The 12938-nt window shown below is 43.2% G+C and overlaps 1 protein-coding gene across 2 annotated transcripts in view; it reads left to right on the forward strand.

Annotated features, from left to right (window-relative positions):
• Positions 1-9775, forward strand: part of APBB1IP (amyloid beta precursor protein binding family B member 1 interacting protein) — a 47124-nt gene extending 37349 nt beyond the window's left edge. The window contains exons 10-13 of one of the 2 annotated variants that reach the window (XM_074157377.1): positions 2362-2460; positions 3437-3554; positions 6102-6193; positions 8300-9775. In XM_074157377.1, coding sequence (XP_074013478.1) covers positions 2362-2460; positions 3437-3554; positions 6102-6193; positions 8300-8836 — 846 coding nt within the window. In that variant the 3' untranslated portion in view covers positions 8837-9775. Of the gene's footprint in view, positions 1-2361; positions 2461-3436; positions 3555-6101; positions 6200-8299 lie in introns of both variants that reach the window. The other variant, XM_074157376.1, reaches the window with a different exon arrangement.
• Positions 9776-12938: the final 3163 nt, after the last annotated feature.

Consider the following 12938-nt stretch of genomic DNA (forward strand, 5'->3'; position numbering starts at 1 on the left):
AGAGGGCTGAAATGAACTTTGCATATTCAGTGTCCAGGGGAAATGGACTATGTGTTTGCAGAAAAATGGTGAACACTATGATGTATGTGAGCAGCTGAGTTCAAACAGCAGAGAGCTGTAACGTGGTTACATACAGTACTGCCTTGGGACACATCTGTCACTGTGAGAACCCTCAAGAGTAATATCCCTTTGGTTTTTGTTCCTCACAGTTATCTCCCTGGTGTGTTCACCCTCGCCCCGTAATTTGATGATCCAGGCATTGGCAGCAATACTGGCTTGCGCGGTCCCGTTCTCTCATCCATCCCTTGCTACTTGTTCTCTCCCCAAGCCACAGTGACCTGTATCCCCATACTGTGTGTGAGGCCATGCTGTGGACTGCTGGGTTTAAAAAAAAACATAAACCAAAACTACAGCAGGATGAAATGGGCTATATTTAACCCAGACCAGTTCCTTTTTTTTGTTGTTGTTTTCAAATCACAATGTGGCCTCATAAACAGTTGAGTCAGCACAAGCAAGAGAAGCCTGGTATCTGCAACGCTCAGATGGGAGCAGGACACATGGCTGAGAAGCAGGACCTCTGTATTCAGCTCTGCTTTTGAACCCCTGTATCACCGACCTGTGGCCAGGGTTTGGCCTCTGCACCAGGGACTCCCCAGCCACCAGCAGGCATCTGTGAGGAGATATCTGGCACCTACATCAGCTCTGGACTGCCTCTGTGCTGCACAGGATCCTGCTGAGTTCCCCACATCCAGCACTGCTCTGTTTTGGGGGCTTAACAATATGTGTAAAACAGGGTCCTTGCTGCTAGGTGGAGGTACACTTGCGAACATGATCAGGGGACTGGAGCACCTCTCTAAGGAGGAAAGGCTGAGAGACCTGGGTCTGTTTAGCCTGGAGAAGAGAAGACTGAGAGGGGTTCTCATCAATCCTTACAAATATAAGGGCGGATGTCAAGAGGATGGAGCCAGACTCTTTTCAGTGGTGCCCAGTGGCAGGACAAGGGGCAGTGGGCACAAACACAGGAAATTCCATCACAACATGAGAAAAAACTTCTTTACTCTGAGGGTGCCAGAGCACTGGAACAGGCTGCCCAGAGAGGCTGTGAAGTCTCCTCTGGAGATATTCAAACCCCTCCTGGATGCATTCCTGTCCAGTCTACTCTAGGTGAACCTGCTTTGGCAGGGTGTTGGACTAGATGATCTCCGAAGGTCCCTTCCAACCCCTACCATTCTGTGATTCTGTGAATTTTTAACTGGCCAGGGCAAAAAGAGTGGTTTGACAGTAGTGAATCCTTGGAGTGTATTTGTCTGCTCTTTTGTGTGTTCACAAGGTTTCACTATCTGTGCACCTATAATTTGTAAGAATATAAATAGAAGTGAACACATAAATGAGGGATTATGAAGAATTTTCCTTTGGTTTCATTCTTTCCCTTGCATATCAAGAGATGGCAGTATATTATTCCACCTAAGCTACTAAAGACTTCACAGCCTTCTCTGTTGTAGCAGGGGAAACAAACTCCTACAGAGTCTTAAAGAGGATGTTCAATCTCAGGCAAGTAGGCGGCCAGGGATTTTGGTGATCTTTGAGTTGCAATGGTACATCACCACGTACCACTACTACATTGATCAGTAAGGGGAAGACATCCTAAATCATGTCCAAAAGAACAAAGAATGTTTAAAAATTGTAAATGTTTCTGATACAAACAAACAAAAAAGATTACTCCTGAAGGCATTGCATTTTGAATGATCCTCTATCTAGAACATATGGTAGTATTACAAAACTGTTGGCAAACAACAGCAAGAGTAAAGCAGAATAAAAATGTGTAGGAAAATAGCTAGAACTAGGCCCAAAGAAAGGCAGGCAGTTAGAAGGAAAAATCTGTTTCAGCTGAGAGTTTATGCTTAAACAAATTTAACATACTCTTTGAAAACTAATTATGTTCAGCATTCAGTCTGGATGCCTTACAGATGACAAACCACAATGAGAAACAGGCTTCCTTCCAGTGTTTATACATTGAATGTTAGACCTTGAACCATGGCATTTGTAGACTTCATTGAACTCTAAATCACTATTAGATTTCTGTAGCCCTCGAATTCATATTACCGTGCGTTAAAATTATTTCAAGCAAAAATTTCAAGCTGCCAGTGGCAACTCACGTATAGTTCACAATCACCATATTTTTTATGTTTTCTTATACTCTGTTTTTGCTGCTGCTTTTTTTTTTTTTTTTCAAATCCTCTTTAAGATAACATGATGCCTATAGGCAGTGTTCTCATTGAGGTCACTGTGCAGTGCCCTCACACTTTTGTACAGTGACTTGATTTCTGTGTATGTCTTACTTTATGAATCAATATCTTTCAGCACCCCCAGATTCAAAAGGAGTCACAATATATCAAGTACCTGTGCTGTGATGATCAAGCAACCCTGCATCAGTGGGTAACAGGAATAAGGATTGCCAAGGTGAGATTAAAAGTAAATTTCATTAAATATGTGTTCTGTAAAATCCTGTCTTCCTTAGGTTACTGACTGTCATCACCTCAACTGGAAATACTGTGACAAGAATGGATGTTCATGCTAATTTTACCATAGGAAGAAAGAGCAGAAGGGCATGACCAGGAAGGATTTGCTGAATATTCCTGTACTCTAGTTATCAGTGTGTTTTTCTCATTAACATGGGGGTGAATTCTGTAGCTGTAAAACTCATGTACTTGTAAAACTCCCTCCACAGTTATCTGGCACAGTAATAGTATGCTGTGGCTAAAGATGTGCAAGCTCTGATCAGTCCAGCTGTGACGTTTTTCAGACAGTTGTGCCCAAATTCTCTGCCTTGCCCTCTTCAAAAAGATACGAATTCACAGGCCGTTTTGGTTTGCACAAAATATTAAGGGAGATGGACTTACACATAGCCCAATATACTGACTGTACCTGGCTATACAGACCTGCTCCTGTTAGGTAGATATTCTTTTCTGCTGGTTCTGCTGCAGGGTGACATCCAACAAAGGTGTGGGGTGAACATCAAATTATTTTGTGTATTTCACTGACAGCTGTTTCCTCTAGAGCCCAGGATTCAGTGTCCCAAGTCTCCAATCTGAAAATGTAATACTTGGAAAGCAGTGGAAAATGATACCTATTGAGAACAGTTAGTTGTAAAGCCACATTTCAAGATGTTTACAAATACTGAAACGAACATAAAATGTGAGAATGATATCAGTAGGACTGTGTTTGGTCACAGGGATTCCTGTTTTATTGTGCTGTTATGGAGGTGCTTTCCACCTAGCACTGTACAGAAATAGGCACAGCACTTGTAGAAAACTACTTTTTAACAAAACTGGGTAGGAAGGAATGGGGTCAGAAAAGGTGTCCAAGAGCAAAATGAATGCTTGACCTATTTCAGGCTTAACACCATGCTTATTGTATTGTTTTGATTGTTTTGCAGTATGGCAAGACACTATATGATAATTACAAATGCGCAGTGAAGAAAGCTGGCTTGTCCTCTCAGTGGACAAATCAAGGGATGGTGGAACCAGCTGCTCCTGCAGGATCCTTATCAGCAGGTACCAATGCTGTGACAGTGGTTGAAATCACATTTATTGCCCTCTTCTGTCATCATCAGTGTTGCAATAGTCTTTGTTCAGAAAAATATGCATCCCATTGATTCAGCAAGATAATATCTTGTTCTAGACAGCCCAGCATAGCTCTAATCTATAGCTAAGCTGGCAGCAGAGCTCTCACTTTAAAGGTAGAACTTGAAGAACACAAAGACAGCCCACCAAAGGTCCATTTAAATCTGCATAATTTAATAAGGTATTTTTCTGTTGGCATCTGAATACAAATCCTTTATCCTCCCTCTATGTTTTAGAGACTGATGGTCCATGTCTTGAAGTTTTCTGTTTGGCCGTCTCTACATGGGCTGTATCAGAGCTTTTCTTCCCATGAGTGGGATATTTTGAGAATGTTCATTTCAGAAAGAGATTATTATAGAGTGAGCCACTCTCTTTCCTAGCCTTTCACTCATTTGCATGATAACAATGTGGGTGTTAGGAGAAGGATGCAGAGGAAGAAAGGATTGGGTTATTCTCTACTTTTCCAGGAGCTTCATCATATTGCTGTTACCTGTTTTATCATTGTACAGATACAACAATGCATGATACTAGCTGTAACTTGCATGAATGTTTGTCATTTACATGCTTAAGGTACACTTTATTTATGAGGAAGGATGTGCTGGTCAAGTACTTGCTGTCATAAGACAAGCAAAGTCAAAATCAGTGTTGGCAGTTAATATTCTGACTTCTCATGTAGACAACTCAAAATCCTCCAAACACCTTTCCAAGGCTTTAGTTTGCCTTTTACCACTACATATGAGAAGAGGATGGTCTTTCTACTGTTCCTTGGAGACAATCATGGTCATAAACGCACGTTTGGGGTAGGGAGGCCCAGTAACACACTGCTTTGAGATCAGGGGATTTTTTGATGGTTGTGTGCAGGGGTACATTCGCAAGGGTGGCTGGGACAGTCATGGAGCATTTTGTGTTCTGACATTGATGATAGTAGAGAGGTGGCTGGCCAGTGGGGCTCCGTGCTGGTGCTGCAGTCCGTACTGGATATGGGCAGGATCAAGGCCTTATAAAATGCATATATATGTGTTATAACTTCAGCTCCTGACTAGAATCCAGGAACACTGCATGTGATCTTAAAATATACTGTTAATCTTAACTAATGGATCCCATTAAATGGTTAAATAGCCTGGAAAGATTTTAGTCATGTATGTTGTCTCTATGGAAATATCTCTGAAGGATCATTAGCGTTCTAATTGAGGCAAGTCACTGTGATTCTTGCTGTCTTAATAGTTATCATTAATGCCCTGTATAAAACCTGGGGCCTGACTATAATACTGTAACCTGAACTGCCTGACTGTGAGTAATTGTTGGCCCATGTTTTGGAAATAGAACAAAGCACGTTTTCTTCTGTTCTGTTTTCAAATGGGTGTATAGCCATTTATATGGTCTGATTTCAGTATAGGCTAAAATCTGCTGTAGAAAACTACAGTCCTGTTTGAGCTTAGCAGGGGGCTGTACTCTGTTGACTTCAGCGGCAGCCAAAAGCAATGCTTAGGAAGGCAGGTGGATCTTCTGTTCTCGCATCTCATGTAGCCTGTATTCCCTGGCGACACTGCTGTAGCCAGCATTTGTGTGTTCGTGTACACCCCAAACTGGTCTGTGGTTCTGAACTGTCCCAAGTCAGGCAAAATATGTTGTTTGCCTCCCTGCCACACTATGTGGTGTCATTGGATGCTAAAAAACAGTGTGTGTTGTGTGCCAACACAGTATCATTATGTTTGAAAGATGAAGGATGTTGCTTTATTCAGATGTTCCGCATCACTACATGGCTCAATATTTTGCATTCTATATTTTGGGTATCTATGTTTTGCATTATAGTTGGGCTATTTTTTTTTTTGCTTAAAAAAATGTTAATTCAACATAAAATTTTGGAGAAAATGACTTGCAAAGATTACTCTAACATTTAAAAATAAACCTTGATAATGGAATGCATGAACTCGCATATTGGATTGACTGGGAGTCCCTTTAGAAGAGGGTGGGTTTAACTATGCCAGTTTGGTTTCTGCTTAGCTTCCCTTCCAAAGCCAGCTCCTCTTCTCTGTTCCTGTGTCAGCCTTAACGGTCCCCTTCTCTAATCGCCATTTACAATAGCCAGAAGAAGCAGCTCTTCGTTTGTCAAGACCTTTACGCACTCTGATAATTTCTGTCATACGTCTTCATAATTCTGCCACTTCCACTTCCTGTAGGATTGTCAGCTACAGCCATGGAGGCACGTGGACAGATATTACTTTTAATGTAAGGTGTCTTGTTTATTTTCCTTCGGTAATGAACTGAATGCGAAAAGTCACAAAATAAGCCTGAAGTAGAAAACACACATCCTCATGGATTTTACTGAATTATGTATAAAAGCCTATAACAAGTGGATCCTTGGTGGAAGTTATAATGACGTTTTTGTAGCCTTTTTCTTAGTTTGCTGTTCCCTGATCTGGTTAATATCACACAAGCGTAACACTCTCTTCCCTCTCTCTCCTCTCCTCGCCACAGGTGCTGTTCAGTCAAATGGACAGATTCCCCAAATTGTTCGTCGTTCCAGTGCAGAATTTCCAGAGACTCAGAAGAAAGTGGATGCATCAGAGGTACAGGTCAGCAGTTACTAGCAGTACATTACTTACATGTCACCTGTGGACAAGTTCTTCAAGTTTGCTTTTCTTCACCCACTCTCTTACCCCCTCAGAGTGCCAGTGTACTGTTGTGACAGCGATTTTGCTTCTGGGCAAAGCGGCTGGTTTGCTGCCCCTCCGCACGCTTTACACACTGCAAACGGTGTGCCCATTGCACAGAAGCAAGGAACCACTGGCGGGAGGTGAAGGCACAGGCATCTGGCACTTTTGTTCATCAGAACAGATAGCTGTGAGTTTGCGTAGCAGGAATAGGAATGTGCCTACTGGGACAGTCTCAAAGAGCCTGTGCTGTCAGAACCTCGGTGCCGTTTTCTGTCTCTGCCAGAAAACAGGTCTTGCCTTAGTAACACAAAGGATACAGTAGTGTTTTCAGCAGGGAACACCGTGCACAGCTGAAGATGAGTGCGTAAGAAAAGAGAAACTGTGAAGAAGTAAGGGAAAACATTACATGTTTTCTTTAGGCTCTAAATGCATTCCTTTAAGCTCCAAATTTTGTCTACTTGCACCAACTCTGGCTGTAAAAATCTCAGTGGGGTACAGTATGAGGACTTCAAAAACATCCTACAGAAAAAAACCCTGCATTTTTTTGCAGTTCATTATTCAACCCTTCCATCATGCATAAAGTACACAGGACAAGTGAAATTAAACTCCTAGGGTTTTGCTGTCGCCTGCATTACGTGTCCTACGCTTCTTGTTTCTGTCTTTGAGTTCCTCCTTCAAAAAGATTTGTTTCTCAGTTCTGAACCTCACTTCCTCTGGAGTAGGTCACGCTCTCAGAACTCAGCCAGTGGTTCCCTCCTCCCGTGTCTCATTTATTTCCATCTTTGTAGGCAAGCAGAGTGAGGAAGAGAAGGCGTGTGTGTTATACTTAGCTAATGCTGGAATTAGCACTGCTGACTGCAGGCTTGCAGACAGAGCAGTTTTCTCTGGCAGAAGCAAACATGCTGCTGTCTTTGCCTCAGAGCTTCTACAAGCCTGGGACCAAAGGATCAAGCTGAAGGCTTTCAGGGTGCACTGTGCTACAGTTAGAGCAGTAAGCTAGATGGATCTAAACCGATAAATTAGCACAACTAGCAATGAACGTGTTACAAAGCTTTGTTTTCAGCAGACTTCTCCACAGGTTTACAAGAATAGATAGCATGTTTGTGTAGTAACTGTCAACAGCTATCAGTTGCTACCTGAAAATAAAAGAGCACATTATATTCAGATATCACCAAATGGGCTTTATTTATCTTCAGAGTGTCGACTAGCAAACACAATTTAAAAGAAAAGCCACCTCAAAAATAAACAGCTCCATAATGAACTGCTATCCTACATATTTTTTTTCTTAACTTTTGTGATGGATGCTTCGATTCATTTTTCCTTCGAAAAAGTTGTCAGAGGGTTTGAACATCTCGTGACTTTGCAGACATGGCTAGAACTTAGTGACTTCAAGAACCTGTTTGTCGCACTATTGATTTGAAAGTGGAGGAGGTGTGTGCATGTGCCTTGCCCAGCAGAAAGACACCCTTCCCCAGGCTTATCAGTGGCTCTTGCCATGTCACCAACGGATCCAGCTCTGGATCTCCAGCTCGAATGGGAGATGGAGATACAATGGGGATGAGAGCCAAAACTACATCTGCTTTTTATGTTCTCAAATCTTGCTCAGTATTTTTGGATGTAAAAGCACAGCACAGATTTTTTTTTTTTTTTTTTTAAGTCTTCATGTTCTCAGGGAATGAACAGCAGGGTGGAACATCAAGAAAGTATCTTTGTATGTCTTCCTAACTGCAATTCTTTGAAATTTAAAAGCACTCATTTTCTAAGGACATCACTTGAGGAAGCGCTATGAATACTGTACACATGGAGGTTTCCACTATCAAAGCTCTGTGGGCAGCTCCAGAAAGAAAACAAAATACTCTTTACGCTCTTCAGGCAAAATGTACTCTACTTCATTATCTGTCTGTCTACTGCACTATTCTCAGATATATTTTCACACCTTTTTGCTGTTCTTCAGCGGTGGCAATATTTTACACGTGCACTGACGGTGTCTTGTCCTTTTATTCCTTCTGCTTATTAAAGGCTAAGTCAAATAACATCAGTGCGCCTGGCTTGGCACAGTCAGTGGTGAGGCCACAGAAATTCCAGAGTAAGAGGAACTCGCTGCAGCCTCCTCCCCCACCTGAAAGGCGGTCATCTGCTATTTCTGTTTCACCAATTCTACCCTCCAAAGTCAAACGAGACAGCGGCATTTTCCTAACAGATCCAGACAGCTTTCCAGCACCGCCACCTACATTGAAGATTGATTTTCCTCCACCACCACCATCTGATTTCTGTGAACCTCCTCCTGATTTTGTGCCTCCGCCACCACCAGCCTCCACTAGCGGTAATGGAGACCTGCCATTACCCCCTCCACCTCCACCTCCACTTGTCTCCAGTAAGCCACCACCTCCGACAAAGAAGCCTGTGCCACTTCCTTCAAAAAGGCTAGAAAACACAGGACAAGCTGGAGAGCCACGGTCAGCTGGGCCACCTCCGACTGGCGGTGGAGGCAGGCAAGCAGATTTCATGTCTGACCTAATGAAAGCTCTTGAGAAGAAAAGGGGCAGCAGCTCCTGAACTCTGGGAACAAGTGGACTTCAAGCCATAGCTGGTTTTGTGAGGCATCATGGAAGGTCATGCTGGATCAGGTTCCTCCAGGAGGAATTCTTCTTCAGAGTTCCTCCTGGGGGTCTCAGGAAGTAAAGTGGGGTGCCCTCTGTCCCCCACTTTGTCCCTGTAACCTGCTTCTCTTCCCCCCCTGCTCCCCACTGCCACCATTAATTACCATCCCAGCATGACACAGAGGTAAGAATTGGCTGTAGAGTCCATGGGGACAGCCAGGGATGGTGGAGCAGCACTTGCAGAGCCGGCCAGCGAGTGAAATGCATCTGCTGTGGCTGCCTCTCTAGTAGAATTGGAACTGAAGGAAAAATATACAACAATGTTCTTGTGTGGATTTTGAGAAGTGGGAAGATCCCTTTTTACAGAATTCCCCTTAAACATTTTTTTTATCAGAAAAACCCCAGTTGTGGGGTGGTTTTTTTTTTCAATAAGAAGACCCCATTTTTTTTTTTAAAAAATAGGCTTTCTTAAAAAGTAAAACCTCAGCTAGCTTGTTCCGACATACAAGGCAGGACCGGGGCCATTTCCAGACAGTGTCACCCCAAATGTTAAACTCTCCTGCTTCCATATGCAACTCCAGTCATACCTGTCAGCACTCACAGTTCCTGCCTTTAAATCTTGTTTATTTGGTTAATCTTAGACAAAGAAAAAATTTTATTTTGAAATTGTGTGTGCTTCCCTTGGTAAGCAGGATTTTTTTCCCTGTTGGTTAACATTTGTCTTCAAACTATACCTAGAAATAGTCTGTCTTCTGAAATACTTTGTAATTACTTTGTACTTGATGTGAATGTCTCCTCCTACATTTTTTTTTCTTTTTTTCTCCCATTTTAATTCTCCGTTGTTCATTTAGGCAGCATTCATTATTAGTTCTCAAATAAAAATAGCTTCTATTTTATATCTGCACAAAGTGTCATTGTTAATGAACAGGCATTTTACTGGCAATTGGTACCACTTCAAATATTTTTTAAAGAGTTTTTGCCTATACCTTCTAGTCTTTATTTCTTCCAGTCTTTGCCTCTTCTCATGCATACAATCTTCTAAGATATAAGAAATAATGTATTTCTGTATTTTGCAATACAAAAAGCATCAAAAGCAAAGTGTGTGGTTTAAATAAATTAGTAAATACATAAAAGCAGCTGACAGAGTAGGGAGCGAGAGCGCTGCTTTTGTCAAAATGGAGTCTTAGGTCCAGAGGTGGGAGGAGAGGGGGCAAGGAAATGACAAGCTGGTGGCAGTGCCAGCCTGTGAAAGTTTTGGGTCATCTCTAGTCTTACTTTTGGCTTAAGGTTGGTTTGTCAGTACCCATGTACCTGTGCAGCAGCCTAGCAGAAATACGAAGGCTATAACCACAGCTTTATAAAGTGCCTTTCCTTTTGAAATGACTATCTTTCCCTTTTTTTGAAGCTGAAAACACTAATGATGTGATGAACCACATGCATCTCCTCCTGCCGCTGAAACGATTTTGCTTTAAATGCTGTGGCAAAGGCCACAGCTGTGTCATCCCTGGTGGAGGAAGTGGCTGCTTGAGGCAGACCAATAAATGCGTCTGTACGTGGGCAAAGGCGGTTGTGGTGAATATTCCTCCCTGGTTTTGAGCTTGAAAAAAATGTAAAAGCATTTTAATGACAAGGTTTTACAAGAAGGTGTGTGAGAGATGCTAAGAGCGGGATGTGTATCTGCAGAGGTGGCAGAGAGTTCGGGCGTTGCCTGCAGGGCCACCCTTCGAGCACAGACAAGGAGGGTTCTAAGTCTGCTGATGCTACAGTGTAAATGAGGCCCACCCCTGTGTCACACCACATGTCCCTGCGTTCACCCCAGTCCCCGGTGGGGCCTTTGGTTTAGGTGAATTATTTGACCAATCTGGAGGAGGTAGGGGACTTCTTTGGCTTTCCAAGGTCATGCAGGTTCCTGGAGTTGCAGACCCTTATCTTCCCTGTTTTCCAGGAGTTCACAGCTCAAAGAGCCACCCTTTTATCTGAGTGCGGAGGGCAGTGCTGGCCCGTCTCGTTGTTGTTCAGATGGTGCCTACTACATTTGCACATTCCCGTGGCTGCAAGAGCGTAGTCCTCCACAAGGCAGCAAAGACCAAGACTTTGCTCTGATAAAGCAGAAACCACGAGCACTGAGTATCACGGAGCCAGAGCCCTGACAAGCTGGAGCAACACAAGGGTGCCTGTCTCAGCACTGGAGGAGCAGGAGTGAAAGCAGTGGAAGGACAGGCTCTTGGAAGGAGCCGATGTGGAGATGGTGATGGATGCATGAAGAACTTGGGGATGCACAGAAGGTGTTTCACAACAGGGATGCTTCAGCCAGGGAAGTGCCAGATGAGTCACTAAAAAAAGTTTATGTGACCCACAACTCAATTTGTTTCCAGTTGAGACAAGGTGAAGCTGAGGCATGTTCTCCCTGGAGTAATCCTGCCCATGCCCAGAGTTACTCAGGTATGGCCATGCGACAGCCATTCCCTGTTTGTCGGCAGCGTAAGCACTGGAAGAGCAAGTGCAGTTGATGTCAGGGATATGGGCATGGGGGGATGTCTTACCACTGCTGTTAACCATGCGTTTGCTCTGCAGCCTGTGGTTGAGGAGCGAGCACTGCTAGCAAGACGCTACAGCTTGTACAGCCCTGTCTCTACTGCTAAATTAAATAGGATGAGGACACAAGCTCGAGCGCTGGCCTAGTGCTCACCTGTGCTGCCAAAGTAAGCACAGTCCCAGGTGCAATTCAAGGAACTGCCTGGGCCAGGCACCAGAAGACAACATGGACAAGTCTAAAGCAGGTTTCACTCCCCGTACAGAGGCCCCTGTGGTGCGGCTGTGGCCAGTTAGGGAACCAGTTCATGGGCCAAGGGACTAGTTCCTGGCCCTCTTACTTACCAGTATCGACAGAGCCCACGCAACTCCTGCTGGTCTTCTAGCTCCCTGGCTTTCACCAAACTGAGCAAAAAGCTCTCACTGGGTAAACTGTTCACCATGAACACAAATATGACCTAGAAGCTTTGAACTGACAAGCTAGAACATCCAAAAGGCGTCTCATCATCTCCAAAGAGCCAAACTGAGAAACGCTCTTGAGACCAGTGCAAGGCTCGTCAGCTTAGTACAAGCTTTAGTTCCAAGTGCAGGATTAAAAATACAAACTAGCTAAAAGTAGGAGTGTTAAAACTAGGGGTTAAAAAAAGAAAAAGAATTAGTGTTTCCCAGTTGCTTTCCACATGTAACTGAGGCGGGCGTTAGGCAGGATCACTGAATGCTAAAGAGCTGGGTGTCATTTTCTGACAAGGTATTAGGAGTGCACATCTTCGCCACACTTCGGTGCCAACAGCTGTCTGCTATCCAACTGTTTTTAAAACAAATGAATTTTATTTTATGAAATCTATACCCAGCATCAAAATAAAGCAGAACATGTCCTTAGAAAACTGCTGCACAAGCAGCTGGTTTCTTTGAATTCACAAAGCGCCAAGACTTCTACCCGGCTTTCCTAGCGTTCACTCTTCTCCCCAGAACGCTCAGCCTCCTGCCCTATTTCCTTCCTTTTGTTACAGCACAATAGATTCAACTTTATACATTTTACATCTGCAGTCAATCAGAACTCAGGCACTTAATCTTACCCAAAAGTGGAGCTTTCTTCGAAACAAAAAGAATCAAAGCCTACAGAAAACTCCAGAAATCAATTAAAATGCTGTGATGATTAGACCTCTATCAACTATTTCCTGTATGTACATGGTTGCATTGAATTTCTGAAATGTAAGTATTCAAACTCCATTCAAAGAACAGAGCTGCCATCTTAATGATACACAATTATCTGCTTTATTTAGGATAAAAAAAGATGCTGCAAAATACAAAAAGATCTTCCTTTCCAAGACTGTAAATCAAAGCATTTGTAAAAAAATTGAAATGAATCCTTCCCCCTCCATCTAACCTATGGCCGTATGAAATGCTCTTACTCCTGTGGATCGCAGTAGTATGTACAGTACCAGAGATTACAGTGTTTTAGTCTGAAAAGATCTGAAATTGCAGCATGTTATTTTTAACCTTTCTCCATAGCTCAAATGGAAGCA

The sequence above is a fragment of the Numenius arquata genome, chromosome 12 (assembly GCF_964106895.1).
Source record: "Numenius arquata chromosome 12, bNumArq3.hap1.1, whole genome shotgun sequence".
Lineage (NCBI taxonomy): Eukaryota > Metazoa > Chordata > Aves > Charadriiformes > Scolopacidae > Numenius > Numenius arquata.